Consider the following 22,785-nt stretch of genomic DNA (forward strand, 5'->3'; position numbering starts at 1 on the left):
TGTACCGTTAATATCACGAATCCGGTAAAACGTCAAATCTCTGACGTCGCTGCGGAAAAAAAAAGAAAAAAAAATCCTGAAACAGCGGGACCAACGACGACTGAAGAGAATCGTTCAGTATGACAGAAGTGGAACTCGTGCGCACATTGCTGCAGATTTCAATGATGGGCCATCAACAAGTGTCAGCATGCGGATTATTCAACGAAACATCATCGATATGGGCTTTCGGTGGCGAAGGCCCATTTGTGTGCCCTTGATGACTGTACGACACAAAGCTTTATGCCTCGCCTGGGCCCGTCAACACCGAAATTGGACTGTTGATGACTGGAAACATGTTGCCTGGTCGGACGAGTCTCGTTTCAAATTGTATCGAGTGTATGGACGTGTACGGGTTTGGAGACAACTTCATTAAACCATCGACCCTGGATGACAGCATGGGACTGCTGAAGCTGGTGGAGTCTCTGTAATGGTGTGGGACGTGTGCAGGTGGAGTATTATGAGACCCCAGATACATCTAGAAACGACTCTGACAGGTGACACGTACGTAAACATACTGTCTGATCACCTGCATCCATTCATGTGAATTGTGCATGGAGACCTGGTGCTCGAAGAGCAACTGAAAACCAGTCATGGATCAGTTTTCAACCCCTTTTAGGATAGAATGAGATTTTCACTTTGCAGCGGAGTGTGCGCTGATATGAAATTTCCTGGCAGATTAAAACTGTGTGTCGAACCGAGACTCGAAGTCGGGATCTTTGCCTTTCGCGCGACAGTGCTCTACTGGTTGAGCTACCCAAGGACGACTCACGGTTCACGGGAGAGCTTCTGTGACATGCAAATACAGTGGGTCACTTCACAAAGGCTGAAGTGTACGTGGACACGTAACACAGAACATTGTTGGGAGTGGCAGCTGTCAGGTATGACAGCAGTGCGAGATGCTCTGTACATGGCCGTTTTTAAGTGACCGATGACTGAACTGCGGCAGGCGACGTGTTCTGTGGCTCTGAATTTACGCTCGCGTCCTAACCTATTCACAACCTCGTGATGTGCAGTGTATCCGAGAATATTGCCCTCGACAGCATTATTAATCACGCTGCTTTGTTCGCGTGATTAAAGCTGACGACTACGAGCAAACTGAAGAAGGAAAATGTTCAGTTTCAGCACTGAAACCAAACTGTAATTTCTCGCTTTCATTGGTTATCTGGAACTATCCTCACATTGGCTGCAATACCAATCGATGAGCAGTCCTGACTGGCAGTCGGTTACAGTTTATGGGTAGACTAAAAACGAAAAAAGAACGATAGGAAGAAAAAGTAAAAGCAAATAAAGTTAATACGAATTGTTGGATGGAAGGTCTGCCTGTTTCACAAAAACATATTTTTTAAAATAATAAAAACATGTTTCAACATCTATGTGACATCATCAGTGGGTCTTCTTTTACTCAAATTTATGAAATGTGAACATTTTTAAGTGATAAATAATCTACGAAAATTAGCCCAAAAGTTTTTGTTTTTTTATGTCATTACTTACCTTATTTTTATATTATACGGTTATGCTGCACCATTTTTACATTATTATGTACTCGTACATCTGCAATCGGTTGCTGTTGCTGTGAATTTAATTGGTGGACTAACACAACACTTTAGGTTTAAACGTAATTTTGTTGTGTGTGATAATTCACGCATATGTTTGGTATTGTTTACATTCTGCTTTGGCAGACTCTTTACTTCCACACACAAATACTACATATGTTTTGCAGAAGTTTGTTCGTAACAAACACTTTTCATTTTAATAAGTCTCTTCACAGACTTGAATAAAGGAAAACCTACTGATAATGGCAAGGTGTGCTTAAGTAGGTTAGATCATACGAAAAAATAATGTTTTGCCTAACAGGTGGACCTAATAACCAATAAGTTTAATTGCAGTCACGAAAAATGCAAGAGCAGGAAATCCTAATGAATAAAGTCAGTAGCCGCGCGGGATTAGCAGAGCGGTCTAGGGCGCTGCAGTCATGGACTGTGCGGCTGGTCCCGGCGGAGGTTCGAGTCCTCCATCGGGCATGGGTGTGTGTGTCCTATTTCGTTACTTTGTTGTGCGTGTGTTATTGTAGTGTGGTTATCATTTCTGACGAAATGCGAAATAAAAACGCCAAATCCAGGTTCTGGGATGCCAACAGGTGAAGGAAGAAAGCCGGACGAGGAATTTGAAAAGAGCTGAACAGTTGTTATAGTAGTCTGGCAATGGTGAACGCTGAGGTTTCTAATTGGAAGAAACCAGCCTGAAGTGTCAACTATCAACAAATTTTATTCGCCCTGCTTGCATACCATAAATACTTAACATTACTTTCACAATAACACTTCAATGTGTGTGAGTGACACGAGTATTTTAATTGTCTGTGACAATAAACGTTAACAATTTACCAGTTACCTTGATAATGTATATAACCACCTCTCTAGAGCCATACGTATTAAGTGGGCTAAATGTTTAGTTAGTTTTGTTGTTGTTGTGGTCTTCAGTCCTGAGACTGGTATGATGCAGCTCTCCATGCTACTCTATCCTGTGCAAGCTTCTTCATCTCCCAGTACCTACTGCAACCTACATCCTTCTGAATCTGCTTAGTGTATTCATCTCTTGGTCTCCCCCTATGATTTTTACCCTCCACGCTGCCCTCCAATACTAAATTGGTGATCCCTTGATGTCTCAGAACATGTCCTACCAACCGATCCCTTCGTCTAGTCAAGTTGTGCCACAAACTCCTCTTCTCCCCAATTCTATTCAATACCTCCTCATTAGTTACGTGATCTACCCATCTAATCTTCAGCATTCTTCTGTAGCACCCCCCGAAAACTTATCTAAACTATTTATCGTCCATGTTTCACTTCCATACATGGCTACACTCCATACAAATACTTTCAGAAACGACTTCCTGACATTTAAATCTATACTCGATGTTAACAAATTTTACTTCTTCAGAAACGCTTTCCTTCCCATTGCCAGTCTACATTTTATATCCTCTCTACTTCAACCATCATCAGTTATTTTGCTCCCCAAATAGCAAAACTTCATTCCTACTTTAAGTGTCTCATTTCCTAATCTAATTCCCTCAGCATCACCCGACTTAATTCGACAACATTCCATTGTCCTCGTTTTGCTTTTGTTGATGTTCATCTTATATCCTCATTTCAAGAGACTGTCCATTCCGTTCAACTGCTCTTCCAAGACCTTTGCTGTCTCTGACAGAATTACAATGTCATCGGCGAACCTTAAAGTTTTCATTTCTTCTCCATGGATTTTAATGCCTACTCCAAACTTTTCTTTTGTTTCCTTTATTGCTTGCTAAATTATACATATTGAATAACATCCGGGAGAAGCTACAACCCTGTCTCACTCCCTTCTTAACCGCTGCTTCCCTTTCATGCCCCTCGACTCTTATAACTGCCATCTGGTTTCTGTACAAATTCTAAATAGCCTTTCGCTCCCTGTATTTTACCCCTGCTACCTTCAGAATTTGAAAGGGAGTATTCCAATCAACATTGTCAAAAGCTTTTTCTAAGTCTACAAATGCTAGAAACGTAGGTTTGCCTTTCCTGAATCTTTCCTCTAAGGTAAGTCGTAGGGTCAGTATTGCCTCACGTGTTCCAACATTTCTACGGAATCCAAACTGATCTTCCCCGAGGTTGGCTTCTATCAGTTTTTCCATACGTCTATAAAGAATTCGCGTTAGTATTTTGCAGCTATGACTTATTAAACAGATAGTTCTGTAATTTTCGCATCTGTCAACACCTGCTTTCTTTGGAATTGGAATTATTATGTTCTTCTTGAAGTCTGAGGGTATTTCACCTGTCTCATACATCTTGCTCACCAGATGGTAGAGTTTTGTCAGGACTGGCTCTCCCAAGGCTGTCAGTAGTTCTAATGGAATGTTGTCTACTCCGGGGGCCTTGTTTCGACTCAGGTCTTTCAGTGCTCTGTCAAACTCTTCACGCAGTATCATATCTCCCATTTCATCTTCATCTACATCCTCTTCCATTTCCATAATATTGTCTTCAAGTATATCGCCCTTGTATAGACCCTCTATATACTCCTTCCACCTTTCTGCTTTCCCTTCTTTGCTTAGAACTGGGTTTCCATCTGAGCTCTTGATATTCTTGCAAGTGGTTCTCTTTTCTCCAAAGGTCTCTTTAATTTTCCTGTAGGCAGTATCTATCTTACCCCTCGTGAGATAAGCCTCTACAGCCTTACATTTATCCTCTAGCCATCCCTGCTTAGCAATCTTGCACCTCCTGTCGATCTCATTTTCGAGACGTGTGTATTCATTTTTGCCTGCTTCATTTACTGCATTTTTGTATTTTCTCCTTTCATCAATTAAATTCAGTATCTCTTCTGTTACCCAAGGATTTATACTAGCCCTCGTCTTTTTACCTACTTGATCCCCTGCTGCCTTCACTATTTCATTCCTCAAAGCTACTCATTCTTCTTCTACTGTATTTCTCTCCCCCATTCCTGTCAATTGTTCCCTTATGCTCTCTCTGAAACTCTGTACTACCTCTGGTTCTTTCAGTTTATCCAGGTCCCATCTCCTTAAATTCTCACATTTTTGTAGTTTCTTCAGTTTTAATCTACATTTCATAACCAATAGATTGTGGTCAGAGTCCACATCTGCCCCTGGAAATGTCTTACAATTTAAAACCTGGTTCCTAAATCTCTGTCTTACCATTATATAATCTATCTGATACCTTTTAGTATCTACAGGGTTCTTCCATGTATACAACCTTCTTTCATGATTCTTGAACCAAGTGTTAGCTATGATTAAGTTATGCTCTGCGCAAAATTCTACCAGGTGGCTTCCTCTTTCATTTCTCTCCCCCAATCCGTATTCACCTACTATGTTTCTTTCTCTCCCTTTTCCTACTCTCGAATTCCAGTCACCCATGACTATTAAATTTTCGTCTCCCTTCACTACCTGAATAATTTCTTTTATCTCATCATACATTTCATCAATTTCTTCATCATCTGCAGAGCTATTTGGCATATAAACTTGTACTACTGTAGTAGGCGTGGGCTTCGTGTCTATCTTGGCCACAATAATGCGTTCACTATGCTGTTTGTAGTAGCTTACCGTACTCCTATTTTTTTATTCATTATTAAACCTACTCCTGCATTACCCCTATTTTATTTTGTATTTATAACCCTGTATTCACCTGACCAAATGTCTTGTTCCTCCTGCCACCGAACTTCACTAATTCCCACTATATCTAACTTTAACCTATCCATTTCCCTCTTTAAACTTTCCAACGTACCTGCCCGATTAAGGGATCTGACATTCCATGCTCCGATCCGCAGTACACCAGTTTTCTTTCTCCTGATAACGACGTCCTCTTGAGTAGTCCCCGCCCAGAGATCCGAATGGGGGACTATTTTACCTCCGGAATATTTTACCCAAGAGGACGTCATCATCATTTAATCATACAGTAAAGCTGCATGCCCTCGGGAAAATTTACGGCTGTAGTTTCCCCTTGCTTTCAGCCGTTCGCAGTACCAGCACAGCAAGGACGTTTTGGTTAGTGTTACAAGGCCAGATCAGTCAATCATCCAGACTGTTGCCCCTGCAACTACTGAAAAGGCTGCTGCCCCTCTTCAGGAACCACACGTTTGTCTGGCCTCTCAACAGATACCCCTCCGCTGTGGTTGCACCTACGGAACGGCTATCTGTGTCGTTGAGGCACGCAAGCCTCCGCACCAACGGCAAGGTCCATGGTTCATGGGGGGGTAGTTAGTTTTAGTAGGACGAATCACCCATGCATTAGTCGAGATTGTTCACAAGTGTAGCAAAATACCGCCCGAATCTGACGTGTTATATAAGGGGCAATCAAATGAAAACGAGACAAATGGATGAAAGGTAAGTAAACTGTCTATTGTTTCAAAAGTAATCGCCATAACTGTTAACGCATTTATGCCACTGTGAGACAAAACGGTCAGTGCCTTCATTGAAAAGAGTTTGCGGTTACCTACGGAACCAAGATTGTATCCAGGCGTGCTCCTCTTCGTCCAAAACATCGACTGCTACGAATTTCTTTCTTCAGGGATCCAGAAATATGGAAATCGTATGTAGAGAGATAGGTACCACATGGCGGACGTGTGAGAGATTCTCAGCGGAACTTCTGTTGCCTAGTCGAAACAACCTCGGCGAGCCTTATCCTGCAACAGAATGATGCCACCCGTCACATTCCTGGGAGTTTGGACTTAAATGCGCGCTTCAATTTTTGCGAAGTGTCAATGTGACGCTGTGTGTTAATAATGGTGCCTTGATCCAGGAAGTCGATGAACATTAGACCTCTGCCTTGGTACTATCATGTTTCCGTCGTCAAACGGAATTTTTTTTCCCTGAAGCCACTGACCGTCTTGTCTCGCACTGGGATATATGTATTAACAGTTATGGCGATTAGTTTTGAAATATTAAATAGTTTAGTTGCATTTTTTCAATCTCATTTTAATTTGGCTGCCTCTCATATATACATGAAATGTTTGTGTGTATGTTTATATGTGCGTGTGGCGATGTTTCTCACCATGTGTGGTTTTCTGTGTAAACTGAATGATCGATTTTGATTCAAACTCTGACTAGAAAGTTCCTAGGATTCACTCGAACAGCAGAAGCGTATTGATAAAATCTAAGAGAACGTTTATCAAAGAACTTTTACACTCATTAATACTGTGGATGTCTTAGCGAATACATTGTACAAGGACTCTACATCGTCTTTATGTTCAAGGAGGATATGTAACACTCTTTAGGCAGCACAGGTCCTGGATTAGGTTTCGCGGCCGTTGTCGGTGAAGTTAAAAGTTCTTTGGTTTTCATGTCGCGTCATTCTTTCCTGAAAGAATACGAAGAACTTTTAGTTTCGAAATCCTCCATTGCCTGGCTCGCAGTCCCGGCGACCAACACAGTTTCTCGTAGAATTCTTTTAAGGTGATTAGCAGCGAACTCTTTTATAGCTCCACTGAATGGAAATATTTTGTGAAGCCCGTAGAACTGAACTCTTCTCCTGTTATTTTTGTTCTCATTAATTATTCTTTGGAAGTACTCTTAAACTTTATATTTTAGATAAGTTTCTATAAAAATACCTTTTTTACAAAACGTGATACAATTATATTTTCAGTTACTATTGGTTATCCTCCTCGAGCTTACTGCTATTTAATTAAAGAGAATTACACCAGACGCGTTTCGCTTTTATTTATAGAGCATCTTCCGAGGTTATTCTGCAAATTGGATACGTTTATGGTTGCTTTGTGTTTTAAAAACATCGTTTTCTTTATAAAGTTGGAGTGCAAATTACTTACAGAGTTTCTTTACATATTCTGCGTCATCCCCCATTCTACAGCGGTTGACATCGAAAGACTTCGATTCACATTTGCCGTTGGCAGTTTTTGCCAATCTGTAGTATTTCTTGCGCTGCATTATGTATACTTCACTTTCGTAAACTGAACTGCAGTTATGTGTGTTTCTCACTCTGCACAATAACAGTGTTCATATCTGTTCATTTGTTTTCGTTCACGTTGTAAGTGCTGCCAACCTGTGAAATTACTTCTTTTGTGTGTGTGTGTGTGTGTGTGTGTGTGTGTGTGTGTGTGTGTGTGTGTGTGTGTGTGTGTGTGTTCGTGTGTGTGAGTTAGTGTGAATTAGTGACATTGTCTTGTATGTTAGGTAGACAAAGAGACAAATGAGAGGAGATGGGACTGTATTGATTTTTTTTTTTTTTTTACAGATTTTGGAAGGAGATGGCAGTCATAAATAGAGGTTTTGGTTATTTCTTTATATTTAATGTTATATTAAGTGGTCAATAAGTTTAAAGAGAGTATGGTTTGCTAAGTTGATCTTATCGTTTATGAGTTGTTTGTTTTGTTTCATGGTATTTTGAATGTGGTAGTTTTCTTGTAAGGTGAGGAGGTGTGTTTTGTTGTTTATCTTTATGATTGTCATGTATGTGCCTCTGTTCGTAATTTTATGTTGGTGTTGGTAAAAGTGTTCTGCAAAAGTTGAATGATTTGTCCTATACTTCCATGCTCCTGCATATTCTTTGTTCTGGTGTCAAATGTCCTCCTGGTTTGATCTATGTATCTGACATCACATGTACTGCATTTCAGTTAGTGTATTCCAGATTTCTGGTATAGATCAGTTTTTCCTATTGTTTTTGGGAAATATTTCTGGATTGAGTTGATTGTTTTTGGTGGGATATTTTTACGCCTTGTTTTTTGAAAATATCGGATATTCTGTGTGTGTATTCGTGGTTGTATGTCATTGTGTCCCATCTCTTCTTTTCTGTTTCTTTCACATTTTGTGTTGTTCCTGTTCTTGTATTTTATGTGTCTGTGTGTGATAAAAGCGAAATGCGACTTGTGTAATTTTCTTTAATTAAATTGCTGTAAGCTCAAGACGGACAAATAATAGTAACCGACTTTTGACAGCTGCTGCGTAAGATGTCCATGCAAACAAACCATTATATATACTTTATTATGTGTTATTAATCCAAATATTGATCTATTATTAAAGACCATCAGTAATAATACTTGTCTTTACAAGTTTCTATAGAGCTGCTCCCGTCAGCTCTTCACAAACTGCTGAGATAATTCCTGATATCGTACTCTTTGATGGTTTAAGCAACTATTGTAGATTTGTGTATGAATCGTCATTTGCAGTGTATAACCAGCCTTTACCGAACAGTTACTGCTTCTCTCTACTTTGTATCCATTTCTTCGACATTCGGACCAGTGATACAAGATCATCAAAATTTTTTGCGTCCATTTGGATGAAGTTCCTAATGGTGCTTTCAGTGAATTCTACACCTACATACCTCATAATCTGGTTCCTTTATTGGTATCGCCGGCGGTACATTTCGTTGTATCATCAGCAATGACTTCGTTTTTCGAACGCACCATCATCATGAGGGTAGAAGTGGATGCAGCAGCCATAGGTACGGCAACACAGAACTCCGATACGGTTGTTTCGTCCAGAATGACGGCTAACCTTTATCGTGCCTGTTCCGCGAAACTTTTCTCTCTGTGTAAATGAAAGGGCGAGAGAGATGTCTCTCGAAACAGCCTCGCGCAACTGTCTAGCGAGCCAAGTCTCGCGAATTGCAAACACACCGTGACAGTCAAGGGAACCCTTCCGAAAACGTTATTCAAAACCAGGGGAAGGGAGAGATACTACTTTTAGTTAAATTATGGGTTGATATTTAGCAGACATGAATATCGACTCCTGTTCATGTGTCTAACGTAGTTGGTTAGTTTGGACATCACATTAGGTATTCTGGAGATTTCATGCTCCGATTAAAGGGACTGGGCTTCGAATGACTCTGGTATTTTAGTAAGCTTTGATTTGATTCCTCTTCTCTTTTGCGTATCCCTGTGGGATTAGTTGCAGTAAAATGAGGTGCTGTTTCGACGTGTGTTGGCTTCCTCTTATTGTTCATTCAGTGACCCACTCTGTGAGCGCACACAAGGACTTGCGGTACAGAACGTTTTGCTACCTATTATGGCGCATCTTAAGGCAGATTTACAAGAACTTGCCCTGGTGTTGTCAACACTGAAACTGGGATATTTGTTTTAAATATATATAGACAATACTTTTGATAGTTGGCCTCAAGGCAGTGCGAAATTGCACAGCCTTCTGAAATATCTCATTTCGACTCTCCCGAATATTCGTTTCAGTATGGTGTTGGTGGAAGTTCTCCTAGGCTACAGATACTGCGAAAATGAATAGCTCAGTAGCCAGTTCAGTTGAAGAGGAATGGCTATCTCTAAAAAGAGCAATTACAGACGGTGAAATGGAAAACACACATATAAAAGAGGTAGCTGCGAAAAATTGTGGGTAACAGGTGAAGTGCTTCAGCTGATCGATGAAAGAAGGGAGTAGAAAAATTTTCAGGGAAATTCAGGAATACAGAAATGCAACTCACTGAGGAATGAGATAAATAGGAAGTGCACGGAAGCTAAAGCAAAACAGCTACAGAAATGTGAAGAAATTGAAAAAGAAATGATTGTCGGATGGACCGACCCACCACATAGAAAAATGAAAAGAACTTTCGGTGAAATTAAAAGCAAGGGTGGTAACATTAAGAATGCAACGGGTATTCCACTGTTAAATGCAGAGGAGAGAAATGTAGAAGAGATAGGGGATCCAGTAGTAGAATTTGAAGCAAGACTAAAGAAAGATACAGACACGTTCACTGCATTTGTCGACCTGGAAAAGCGTTCGACAATGTAAAATTGTGCAAAATATTTGAAATTTTGAGAGAAATAGGGTTACCTATTGGTAAAGACGGATGATGTACAGTATATACAAGAGCAAAGAGGTAACAATAAGAGTGGGAGACTAAGAACGAAGTGTTCAGATTAAAAAAGAGAGTAGGACAGGGATGTAGTCTTTCGCTCCTGCTGTTTATCCCAAATGTCGAAGAAGCAATGACGGAAATAAATGAAAGTTTCAGAGTGAAAGGATTTTAATGGTAAGATTCGCTGATGATATTGCTATCCTGAGTGAAAGTGAGGAAGAATTACACGGTCTGCTGAATTGAATGAATAGTCTAATGACTACAGAATGTGGACTGAGAGAAAATCGAAGAAAGATGGAAGTAATGAGAAGTAGCAGAAATGAGAACAGAGAGGAATTTAACACCAGGCTTGATGGTCATGAAGTAGATGAAATTAAGGAATTCTACTACTTAGACAGCAAAACAACCAATGACGGACGGAGCAAGGATGACATCAAAAGCAGATTATCACTGGCCAAGAGATGTCTACTAGGATCAAACACAGGCTTAATTTAAGGAAGACAGTTCTGAGAATGTACGTTTGGAGCATAGCTTTGAATGGTAGTGAAACAAGGCCTGTGGGAAAATCGGGACAGAAGAGAATGGAAGCGTTTTGAGATGTGGTGCTACAGAAGAATACTAAAAATTAGTTGGACTGATAAGGTAAGGAATGAGGAGGTTCTGCGCAGAATCGTAGAGAAAAGGAATATGTGGAAATACTGGCAACGAGAAGGGACAGGATGATAGGACATCTGTTAAGACATTACAAAATAACTTCCGTGGTACTAGAAGGGAGCTGTAGAGGGTAAAAATTGTAGAGGAAGACAGGGATTGGAATACATCCAGCCAATAATTGAGGGCGTAGGTTGCAAGTGCTACTCTGAAGTGAAGAGGCTAGCACAGGAGAAGAATTCGGGGCAGGCCGCATCAAATCATTCAGTAACTGATGGCAAAAAAAAAAAAAAAAAAAAAAAATCTGGAAAGAGTTTTATTATTAGCGGCACATAGACCTTCAATTCTTTATTGGTCTAAATGTTTCATTTTATTTAAACACCGCAGAAACCTTGCAATAGCTGACAGGAAGTTTGTAGCGAGAAGGGACGAGCCTCGATATTAACTCTTACGAAATGTAAAATTGTAAATGTTGTATAGCATCGTTGGTTGGGATATCCCACGGATCAGGTTCAGGCGCCTATCAGAAAGGATGTTTGTTCTTCCTCCTCGCACAATGGTCGCTTTCACTGCAGATTGTAAGAGTTATATTGTATGTGTACTTATGGAGTATAGGTGAGTGTTATGCATGTACAGGGTGTCCGACAAAGAAACATCCGCCAGCGCCAGCAACGGTATTGTAGTGTGCATTCCAACGATTCAGCCTCCGTTCCTAGCTTGGAGAGAGAGCAGAAAATTTGCCTTAGCCCACACACAAACTAACAAAATGGATTTTATGCAAGACAGGGAGTATTAAGTAACAGAGACCTTTGATCACAAAGGGAAAGTGAGGATTAAAATAAAACACATACCCCACAGACCACTTCTTATAGGCATTGGTCCAAGTAAAAAATGATAAAGATGGCATATGAAAATGATAAAATACCGTATCTAGTTGATAGGCTATACTCTAATGAAAATAAACGGATTTCGTTTACTGTGTATGTTCACGCACTGGCTAAAATGCCACACATTTACTCTACTGGCCATTAAAATTTGTACACCAAGAAGAAATGTAGATGATAAACTGCTATTCATTGGACAAATATATTATACTACAACTGACATGTGATTACATTTTCACGCAATTTGGGGGCATAGATCCTGAGAAATCACTACCCAGAACAACCACCTCCGGCCGTAATAACGGCCTTGATACACCAGGGCATTGAGTCAGAGCTTGGATGGCGTGTACAGGTACAGCTGCCCATGCAGCTTCAACACGATACCACAGTTCATCAAGAGTAGTGACTGGCGAATTGTTACGAGCCAGTTGCTCGGCCACCATTGACCACACGTTTTCAATTGGTGAGAGATCTGGAGAACGTGCTGGCCAGGGATGCAGTACAGCATTTTCTGTATCCAGAAAGGCCCGTACAGGGCCTGCAACATGCGATCGTGCATTATCCTGCTGAAATGTAGGGTTTCGAAGGGGGTCGAATGAAGGGTAGAGCCACGGGTCGTAACACATCTGAAAAGTAGCGTCCACTGTTCAAAGTGCCGTCAATGTGAACAAGAAGTGACCCAGACGTGTAACCAATGGCACCCATACCATCACGCCGAGTGATACGCCAGTATGGCGATGACGAACACACGCTTCCAATCTGCGTTCACCGCAATGTCGCCAAACACGAATACGACCAGCATGATGGTGTAAACGGAACCTGGATTCATCCGAAAAAATGACGTTTTGCCATTCGTGCACCCAGGTTCGTCGTTGAGTACACCATCGCAGGCACTCCTATCTGTGATGCAGCGTCAAGGGTAACCGCAGCCATGGTCTCCGAGCTGATAGTCCAAGCTGCTGCAAACGGCGTCGAACTGTTCGCGCAGACGGTAGTTGTCTTGCAAACGTCCCCATCTGTTGACTCAGGGTTGGAGACATGGCGTTCCGTATTACCCTCCTGAACCCACCGATTCCATATTTTACTAACAGTCTGAACATATGCGACTCCTTTTTGTGGGGCTCTATTAAAGACAAAGTGTACACCAACAACCTGAAAACCATATCTGACCTGACATCAGCCATTCAGGATGTCACCGCCAGCATCGATGTTCCGACACTTCAGCGGGTGATGCAGAATTTCGCTATTCGTGTGCGCCATATCATCGCCAATAATGGCAGGCATATCGAACAAATCATAACGTTAATCCGAATACGTACAGTGACGTTTACATGATGAATAAAGTGTGTGCACGACGTAGTTTGTAAGTAATTTACATTTTTTTCATGTAGTTCAGTAACTGTCACCCTGTAAGTACGTAATATGCCAACCTTGCGGACATATGTGTTCAATATCATTTTAACAGTGTTCTCGTGTTGATATACTGCACTATACATGCACCTCAAAATTAAAATAAATAAACCTCACTAACTGAAGATTATTGTGAAATGGGAATTACAATTTAATCATGCAAATAGTGTTGAAGAACAGTGTGTCTCCTGAAAAAGTGCTTCGCTGTAACAGCACCAGTTTTAAAATCCGAAGAAAACAACGCATAACAACGATGTTAGCAGTCAAATAGCGCTGTATTTCTTCTTTAATTACGTATTTGTTTGATTCAGTTACGCTGCATTTGTAAACCACGACAAAAAAGTTCGAAGCAAAGATGTCTAAGTTACGAGCTACAGTTTGGAAACAGCGCTTTGACAATGAACGAAGCACGTCACCAATATCAAAACAGAGTTTCGCGAAGCTCTTACTCACTCAACTGTGCAGTATAGGATGGTTATACTGGGTTGGTGCATTAAATAGTAACTTTTCCCATAACTTTAGTAAACAAAACATATACGGAGAGTTTAGTCATAAGTAATATGTTCTCCTTCACTATTTACAACAGTCTGCCAACGCTGGGATATTTTTTCGATTCCGCAAGATATCACATGGGCTTGAGGGAAAATACTCGTCGAGCCTTGTTCGGAGCGCATTGTCATCCTGGAAAGAAGTTCCCTGAAGATTGTTCGGCAGAGAGCGGAAAAGGTGAAAATCTGAGAGAGCAAGATCAGTTGATAAGGTGGGTGCGGAATGTCGTCCAAACGCAACTTCTGTATACTGTTTTTTGTCAGTCTAGCTGAAAAAGGGGGTAGCAACACCTCATTCAGTCTTCCTGGTCGTTGTTCTTGGGCTGCATCTGCAAGACGTCTTAGTTGTTGACAATAAATGTCGGCAGTGATGGTTATACCTCGAGGAAACAATTCGTAGTACACCACAGAGTCTGTGTTGCACCAGATGCATAACACTATCTTTTATACGTAGGTAGGAACTTAAATAGTGGCAACACTGCTGTGGAGACAGTATGATATGAAATCTACTACTGTCGCTGGTAGCACACTTTGTTGATATACCTTCCTTATCTTCGAGAAAATGGACTCGCCCGTCTCAGGTCACTGGCGTGTGCACAATTGAGGGAAGGACAGTCACTTGTGAGCGAGCGCACTAACGTAACGGTGACACCGTTACGTCACTATGTTTTCGAAACAGGAACATCGGAGTTGGATCAAGATTGAATGCGCCAGACGTCGTACAGCACGACAGTGTCATGAAGGTCTTCGAGAGGCGTGTGGGGAATCGGAATTGCCGTACAGAACAGTGGCACGTTGGGGAAAGGCCTTGAACGAAGGTAGGCAAACTGTGGCAGACATGCATCGGGCAGGTCGTCCTAGCATCTCTGAAGAAGAAGTGCTTGCTGTTGCCGCGTTAGTGGACAGTGATCGGCGCCATACGCATTATTGAGCTCGCACACGAAACCGGATTAGCGCATACGACTGTGCTTCGCATCCTGAAGGATCGCCTGGATATGCGAAAAATTGCATCACGATGGGTTCCGCATGACTTGAAGGAAATGCAGAAATTGATGCGTTACGACGCTGCTCAGACGCACTTGGAGCGCTATGAGCGCGAAGGAGAGGCTCTCTTACGCAGTATCGTAATTACTGAATGAGACATGGGCCACATCCTACGAGCCAAAACTGTAACGCCGATCCAACGAATGGCGTCATTATGGGCCGCCGCGTATGTCGAAAGTGCGTCAAAGCCCCAAGAAGGTGAAAGTTATGGTGATTCGCATGTACGACTGTGATGGTGTTATCATAACGCACTACGTTCCTCCACGGCAGACCGTCAGTGCACAGTTTTACTATTAGTTTTTGGAGCATCACCTGCGACCAGCTTTGCGAAAGAAGCGGCGACACTTTCAACTCAACCCATCCATCACTTTGCACGACCATGCGCTGGCGCATACAGCGCAAGCTGTGGCTGCTCTGTTCGGTCGATGGGACTGGGAAGTACTGTACCATCCACCATACTCCCCGGACTTAAGTCCTTGTGACGTTGATTCCGAAGATGAAGGAACCATTTCGTGGCTTTCGCTTCAGAACTGTTCCAGAGATTCGACAGGCAGTACACCGCTCCATTCGCACCATCAACAGAGCAGGCTCTGCTAACGGTATACTACGCCTTCAATATCACTGACAACGGGTTCTACACAACGCTGGTAACTCTTTTGTATCGGTTGTGAATAAATAATTGCCACTATTTAAGTTCCAACCCTTGTAGAAAAGCGCAGGTATATTTTGGGCTTAGCCATCCCTTTCTTTTCCTTACGTTAGCATTAAGACCCATTTCTCGTCAGCAGTAACGATAGAGGATAGGAACGGTCGTTTTATTTACGAGACAATTGATAATGAGCAATTAGAGATTTCCATGTCACCATTCGCTGATTTCTCGTGATTTTGGCTTAGAGCATGTGACACCTGTACACCAGATTTTTGAATGCAAATGCACGATGGTAGAATGATTACAGTACATCAGTTTTACTAGATCTCGACTACACTGACGTAGATAATTGTGACTTAATGCGTTTAAACGATATTAATCACTGCCCGAAAGTCTTCTTGATGGTGGAGAGTCACTAATGTGAAAACGATCCTCTGTCCAGTGGCATTATCCGCATACACGGCGCAAATGTTTCTGGATGCCTCTGCTGCTGTCATCCCTCTATTGAACTCAAATAGAATAATATGTAGGAAATGTTTAGATTTTCCTCTTGGCTCTCCATATTCTAGCGTCCACAGCCCCACTCTGACTCCAAATGACAAAAAACAAATGACAAAAGATAGTATGTAAACTCAAACAGCAACAGTTACCTAGAAATAAAAAACGACAGCCGGTAAATAAACCCATAGTAACCGGAATACCAACATGCGAAGCAAAAACGCTACGAACGTATGCACCGGCCTTAATAAAACTTTCGCTACTACAGCTAGTGTAGACGGAAAGCTATGTACCGTACGGGAACCGAACTTTATAGGAATGATGTTCAGACGGTACGCTGCAGGATTTACGTAGCTAGAAGTATGTGTGTAATGCCTTGCCGTTAGGTGCTGGGGTAGAGGTATGGCGACGTGGGGCTGGAACACAAGCATCGGTGTGCATTAAAAGTTCGAGACAATCAAAATGGGCCTGGACAAGGTGAGCAGGACTTTACTCGTAAAGCTGTTTTATCAGAACAACAGCAGTAGTGCTGGTGCTCTTCGCTAGTATCCCGCATCGGGATTGAAGAACGTGATTCGGAAGTGATTAATTGACGATTTGGTTGTTGCTCGGGGGGGGGGGGGGGAGCCAACGGCCAATTGTACCACAAATTATTAAATAAATTACCGTTGCCCTGGCTGAGAACGCTGGGCACAATGTGCGACCTTTGAGTAGTGCACAAGTTGTGTCACGACACCTGAACGTTCCATGGTCTACCGTCGTCTCGGGGAGCAGTAGAGCAACCTCTAGTGCGGTTCCAGGCTATCGTGGATGTCGATGGTCGTCATATCGAGCAACGTTTGTGGTATAGAAAGTAAAAATGGTATACAATTAACAAACGTTAATCTCTCATACGGAAATTAAAATGTTTTTCTTTCAATCGCCTTTCATTACTTCTATTCCGCATGCCCTTCCAAATATTTCCACAAGTTACGTTGTACTACGATCGGTAGTTTGTCAAGTAGCGAAAGTTTGATTACGAAGGCTATTCGTAAAGCAAGGTCCGATCGGTCGCCAAATGGAAACCATAGGGAAAAGTCAAAAATTTGTTGTGCGCAACAGTTTGCTACATCTCCTTCTCTACATAGTCGCCGGTATGACTTAGACATTCAGGGTTGTACCAACTTCTCAATACCCTCGTCATTCAAGGTAGCCCCCTGTGCTTTCCACCATTTCCCTAGGCTGGTCTGCAGTTCGTTATCTGTGCCAAAATGTTGTCCTCATAGCAAGTGGTTCATATGAGTAGAGCTGAACATCAGAGGCAGTGAAGTCCGAGATGTATGGTGGGTGATCGAACACTTCCCATCGGAAACACTGCAGGCGCGTCCTCATTGCCCCTGCAGTGTACGGCCGAGGACTGTCATGTATGCCAGCCGGAGTGGCCGAGCGGTTCTAGGCGCTACAGTCTAGAACCGCGCGGCCGCTACGGTCGGAGGTTCGAATCCTGCCTCGGGCATTGATGTGTGTGATGTCCTTAGGTTAGTTAGGTTTAAATAGTTCTAAGTTATAGGGGACTGATGACCACAGCAGTCAAGTCCCATAGTGCTCAGAGTCATTTGAACCATTTGACTGTTATGCATAAGGAGCTGCATGGCAGGCAAGTTATGTGGGACTGCATGAAACCAGGCGAATCCTCCCAGCGGACACCCATACTTGGCAGGAGATACTATTGTTTTAGGCATCTGTATGTGCTCACTGTGTGCCCAGAACTGAAAAAGAGAGACGTAACGCAATCGACAGGCATACTACAGACACTGCTCAACCCGTATGTGCGAAGCTTAACCGGATTTTCGCTGCAGTTTCCATTTCGCGACCTATTGGACCTTACTTTCTAACAGCCCTGGTATAGCCCCAGCATACTTAGCGCTCGGGCATTAGGCATCTCCAGTGGGGAGATAGTGACTCACAAACAACCGGTGCTCGTGATAGTTTAAAAGCCTTACTTTCATGAGGTCATAACTACGTACTGTAAAAATCATGTCTGAAATTTTTGGGTGGGATCGATTACTGGGCATGATATCTTCCAAGTGCCATTTGTTTTCCTTAAAATATGGAGGTCAAGTTATAACACCCCCCTGCTTCCCGGGATTTGCGAAATTACAAGTTGACAATGACCGTGAATTATGAATTTTGACCCGCGTCGGGATAAGGCATCCGAATCCGAAGTAAATAATGATTATTCCGCGGGAAACAGGAGACGTTATAACTTGATAGTTATTGAAAGAGTAATTTCATTCAATAACGATCGGTAAACGAAATAATGGAAATAATTTGGAAATAAATTTTGCCAGTGGAAATTTTGCCGAAAGAAATGACTAAGTTGTAAAAGCAATTAAAAAATTCGGTCGCCAGCTCAACTGATGAGCGACAGTACTGTTAAGTACGTGAATAATTGTGTCAAAAATAAAGTTTACCTGTTTGTAGCGCAGCAGGTGGAACGGGAGCTTTTACGTAAGTGCTGTGTCAGGCTCAGTAGTCATATAAAACAATGTCATAACAATCTAACTGCACTTATTTTGTTCATAATATGTCAGCTAAGTGCAATGCTGACAACACAGATAATTATCTATCGAGATTTTGAATAATGGACTGTAATTCTGTCTTTAAAATTAGGTACTTTGCACAGTTTAGTCTACTGATAATGAAATATATTGCCAGTAATTGATTAACTATGTTTTGAATGATAATAATTCATTAATTGGGGGACTGTCAGGTGGAATGAACTTTATAGTTTCATGTAATATCCTTGAATTAACTTCAGCTGAATATGCATTGAAATAAATCTTCATAATCAAATTAATTACTTCAGTCTATTATTAAGTTGCTACGGTTGGCGTAAGCTTATTAAGTGCACCAATTAACCACGATAACCAGTCTGAAATTTACTCTTCACCATCTATGCAAATAATTTGATAATTAACATATTTTCTCTTGATAATAGCGTGACACACTCGGATCAATAAGGTAAGCGTCGGAAGGAACCTACTTGGTGTTATTGTCGGGTGGAATGTAGCTGCAACACTTCGATTATAAAGTGCTTGTTATTAATTGTTCAACTTCAAAGAAAAGCACAGTTACTGGCAAGCCTTCTACAATTTTATCCTACGAAGATTACGTAGATCTTACCTTCCTCGTTGTCGATGGATCGACGGAAGTCCACCGCAGCGACACAATGTGGCATCGGGCTTTTACTGTTGCGACTTGGGCCCACAGTGCGCTTCACATTTAAGTCCTCGTTTCTTCTGCACTATGCCCATTAATCCATAATAACTTGCCCAGCGATGCTTCCAGATATGCCGACCATTACTTTTCCGTCGTACTTAGATCCACACACTAGCCGTTAGATGTAACACAGCTAGGAATAGCAGCACTCGACTGTACGTCTTACTCCGAGCACGGCGTCACTGCTACTACTGCCCGCTGGTGCGCTCCCGCGCCCAGAGGTGCGACAAAACAATCTCTCTGACCTCAATGTTAACTAAATATGCCCTGACTTGTCAGTGTTAAATATTACATAATTTAAACATAGTATTTACAATACATATTTACACTGGACAATACATCGTATACAAACAGTTTCATGTGTTAAGTAAGCAAAAAAATTCATAGCAAGGACTGCGTTGTAGCGTCACAACGTGTAGCTACTGGCAACTGAAAATCTACAAAAGAAAACCAAAAGTTATACAATCACAATGGGGTCAGTGAATTTAAACTTGTATATATTTGTTGAATTTTTGATTTGCAAACAATTCTTTCCATACCTTGTTGACAAAGGATACTTATTTCATTATGTTATTTAGTTGTGAAAACTAGATCAGAACAGAAGGAGAAATATGAATAATATTGTACATGTCTAACATGAAACCCTCACATGAATGAGTGACAAATATAGTTGAAATTGTATTCTTAATTTTATTTCTATGTCAATGTATTGATCTCTACCTGTAAATAAGGACAAGAGTGTAGAAAAGGACCAGAACATATAAATGTCCACAAATTGAAACTTTTGTCAAACACTATGTGATCAGTGTGTTTACGTGCGAAGTTATTCGCGTGTATGAACAAGTGCGTTGTTAGGTCTTGTGTGTGAATGCGAACAATGGCAACGACGTGATACGGTGAAATTTGTAGTCCAAACGACTCTGAACAAAGACATTATGCCAATTATGTTTGACGACGAGCGCAAGCTGTCGCGGACAATTATCATCGGAGTGCGCCCGCACTCAATAACAACATGAGAAACTAACTATGTAATGCCATACAAGCGACCGGTGGAGCAACTTATGGAACACATTAAAAAAAATAAAAAAAAGGCTCTGAGCACTATTTAGATGTAACACAGCTAGGACTAGCAGCACTCGACTGTACGTCTTACTCCGAGCACGGCGTTACTACTACTACTACTGCTTGCTGGCACGCTCCCGCGCCCAGAGGCGCGACAAAACAATCTCTCTGACTTCAATGTTAACTAAATATGCCCCGACTTGCCAGCGTTAAATATTACATAATTTAAACATAGTATTTACAATACATATTTACACTAGACAATACATCGTATACAAACAGTTTCATGTGTTAAGTAAGCGAAAAAATTCATAGTAAGGACTGCGGTGTAGCGTCAGAAAGTTCGCTATGTATTGCTATAAGGTCATTTACGACCTTATTACATTTCATTTAAGCCACAGGTATTGGTGCGTACGTCACGGCGTACTGTTTTTGTCGGCAGATCGGCAACTCGACGTCGAGCCGCGTGGTGCTGCGCGACCTGACAGCGGCCACCTCTGGCCGCTACCGCTGCGAGGTCTCCGGGGAGGCGCCCTCTTTCCAGACCGTCTCCGACCACGGCGATCTGCTCGTAGTCGGTAGGCGTAACTGTTCATTTACTCTCTTAGCTTAACAAATTGTTACAACGTGTTCTGCATCACAGCGCACCGACTTATTGTTGCTACGAATTGTTCCGTATGACACGGCAAAGCAAATTGAACACCTGGGCCATGGAGGCAGCGCCATCGTGTTTACGCCCGGGGTACGGTAAGACGAGGCAGCAATACCGTACACCCCGCTATTCTTATAAGTCGGGTGCTGTCAAACGCTAAACATTTATACGCCAGTACACTGCTTTGTACAGTAATACACTACTGGCCATTAAAATTGCTACACAACGAAGATGACGTGTTACAGACACGAAAATTAACCGAGACGAAGAAGATGCTGTGATATGCAAATTAGCTTTTCAGAGCATTCACGCAAGGTTGGCACCGGTGGCGACACATACAACGTGTTGACATGAGGAAAGTTTCCAACCGATTTCTCATACACAAACAGCAGTTGACCGGCGTCGCCTGGTGAAAAGTTGTTGTGATGTCTCGTGTAAGGAGAAGAAATGCGTACCATCACGTTTCCAACTTTGATAAAGGTCAGACTGTAGCCTATCGCGATTGCGGTTGATCGTATCGCAACATTGCTGCTCGCGTTGGTCGAGATCCAACGACTGTTAGCGGAATATGGAATCGGTGGGTTCAGGAGGGTAATACGGAACGTAGTGCTGGAGCCCAACAGCCTCGTATCACTAGCAGTCGAGATGACAGGCATCTTATCCACATGGCTGTAACGAATCGTGCAGCAACGTCTCGATCCCTGAGTCAACAGATGGGGACATTTGCAAGACAACAACCATCTGCACGAACAGTTCGACGACGTGTGCAGCAGTATGGACTATCAGCTCGGAGACCATGGCTGCGGTTACCCTCGACAGTGCATCACAGACAGGAGAACCTGCGATGGTGTACTCAACGACGAACCTGGGTGCACGAATGGCAAAACGTCATTTTTTCGGATGAATCCAGGTTCTGTTCACAGCATCATGATGGGCGCATCGGTGTTTTGCGACATCGCGGTGAACGCACATTGGAAGCGTTTATTCGGCATCGCCATAGTAGCGTATCACGAGGCGTGATGGTATGGGGTGCCACTGGTTACACGTCTCGGTCATATCTTGTTCGCATTGACGGCACGTTGAACAGTGGACGTTACATTTCAGATGTGTTACGACCCGTGGCTCTACCCATCATTCGATCCCTGCGAAACCCTACATTTCAGCAGGATAATGCACGACCGCATGTTGAAGGTCCTGTACGGGCCTTCCTCGATCCAGAAAATGTTCGACTGCTGCCCTGACCAGCACATTCTCCAGATCTTTTAGCAATTGAAAACGTCTGGTCAATCCCGGCCGAGCAACTGGCTCGTCGCAATACGCCAGTCACTACTCTTCATGAACGTGTTGAAGCTGCATGGGCAGCTGTAACTGTACACGTCCTCCAAGCTCTGTTTGACTCAATGCCCAGGCGTATCAAGGCCGTTATTACGGCCAGAGGTGGTTGTTCTGGGTACTGATTTCTCAGGATCTATGCAACCAAATTGCATGTAAATGTAATCACATGTCAGTTCTATTATAATACATTTGTCCAATGAATACCCGTTCTTCATCTGCATTTTTTCTTGGTGTAGCAGTTTTAATGGCCAGTAGTGTAAAACAATGACTAGCATTTTTGTTTGACAATACCAAATGTGGTGTCACAGCCAGACACCACACTTGCTAGGTGGTAGCCTTTAAATCGGCCGCGGTCCGTTAGTATACGTCGGACCCGCGTGTCGCCACTATCAGTGATTGGAGACCGAGCGCCGCCACACGGCAGGTCTAGAGCGACTTCCTAGCACTCGCCCAGTTGTAC

General features: G+C 42.4%; 1 protein-coding gene across 1 annotated transcript in view; it reads left to right on the forward strand.

Annotated features, from left to right (window-relative positions):
- LOC124803224 overlaps positions 1-22,785 on the forward strand; it is a 176,851-nt gene that overhangs the window by 27,458 nt on the left and 126,608 nt on the right. The window contains exon 3 of the mRNA XM_047264404.1: positions 20,781-20,916. Coding sequence (XP_047120360.1) covers positions 20,781-20,916 — 136 coding nt within the window. The remainder of the gene's footprint in view (positions 1-20,780; positions 20,917-22,785) is intronic.

This window comes from Schistocerca piceifrons, chromosome 6 (assembly GCF_021461385.2).
Source record: "Schistocerca piceifrons isolate TAMUIC-IGC-003096 chromosome 6, iqSchPice1.1, whole genome shotgun sequence".
Lineage (NCBI taxonomy): Eukaryota > Metazoa > Arthropoda > Insecta > Orthoptera > Acrididae > Schistocerca > Schistocerca piceifrons.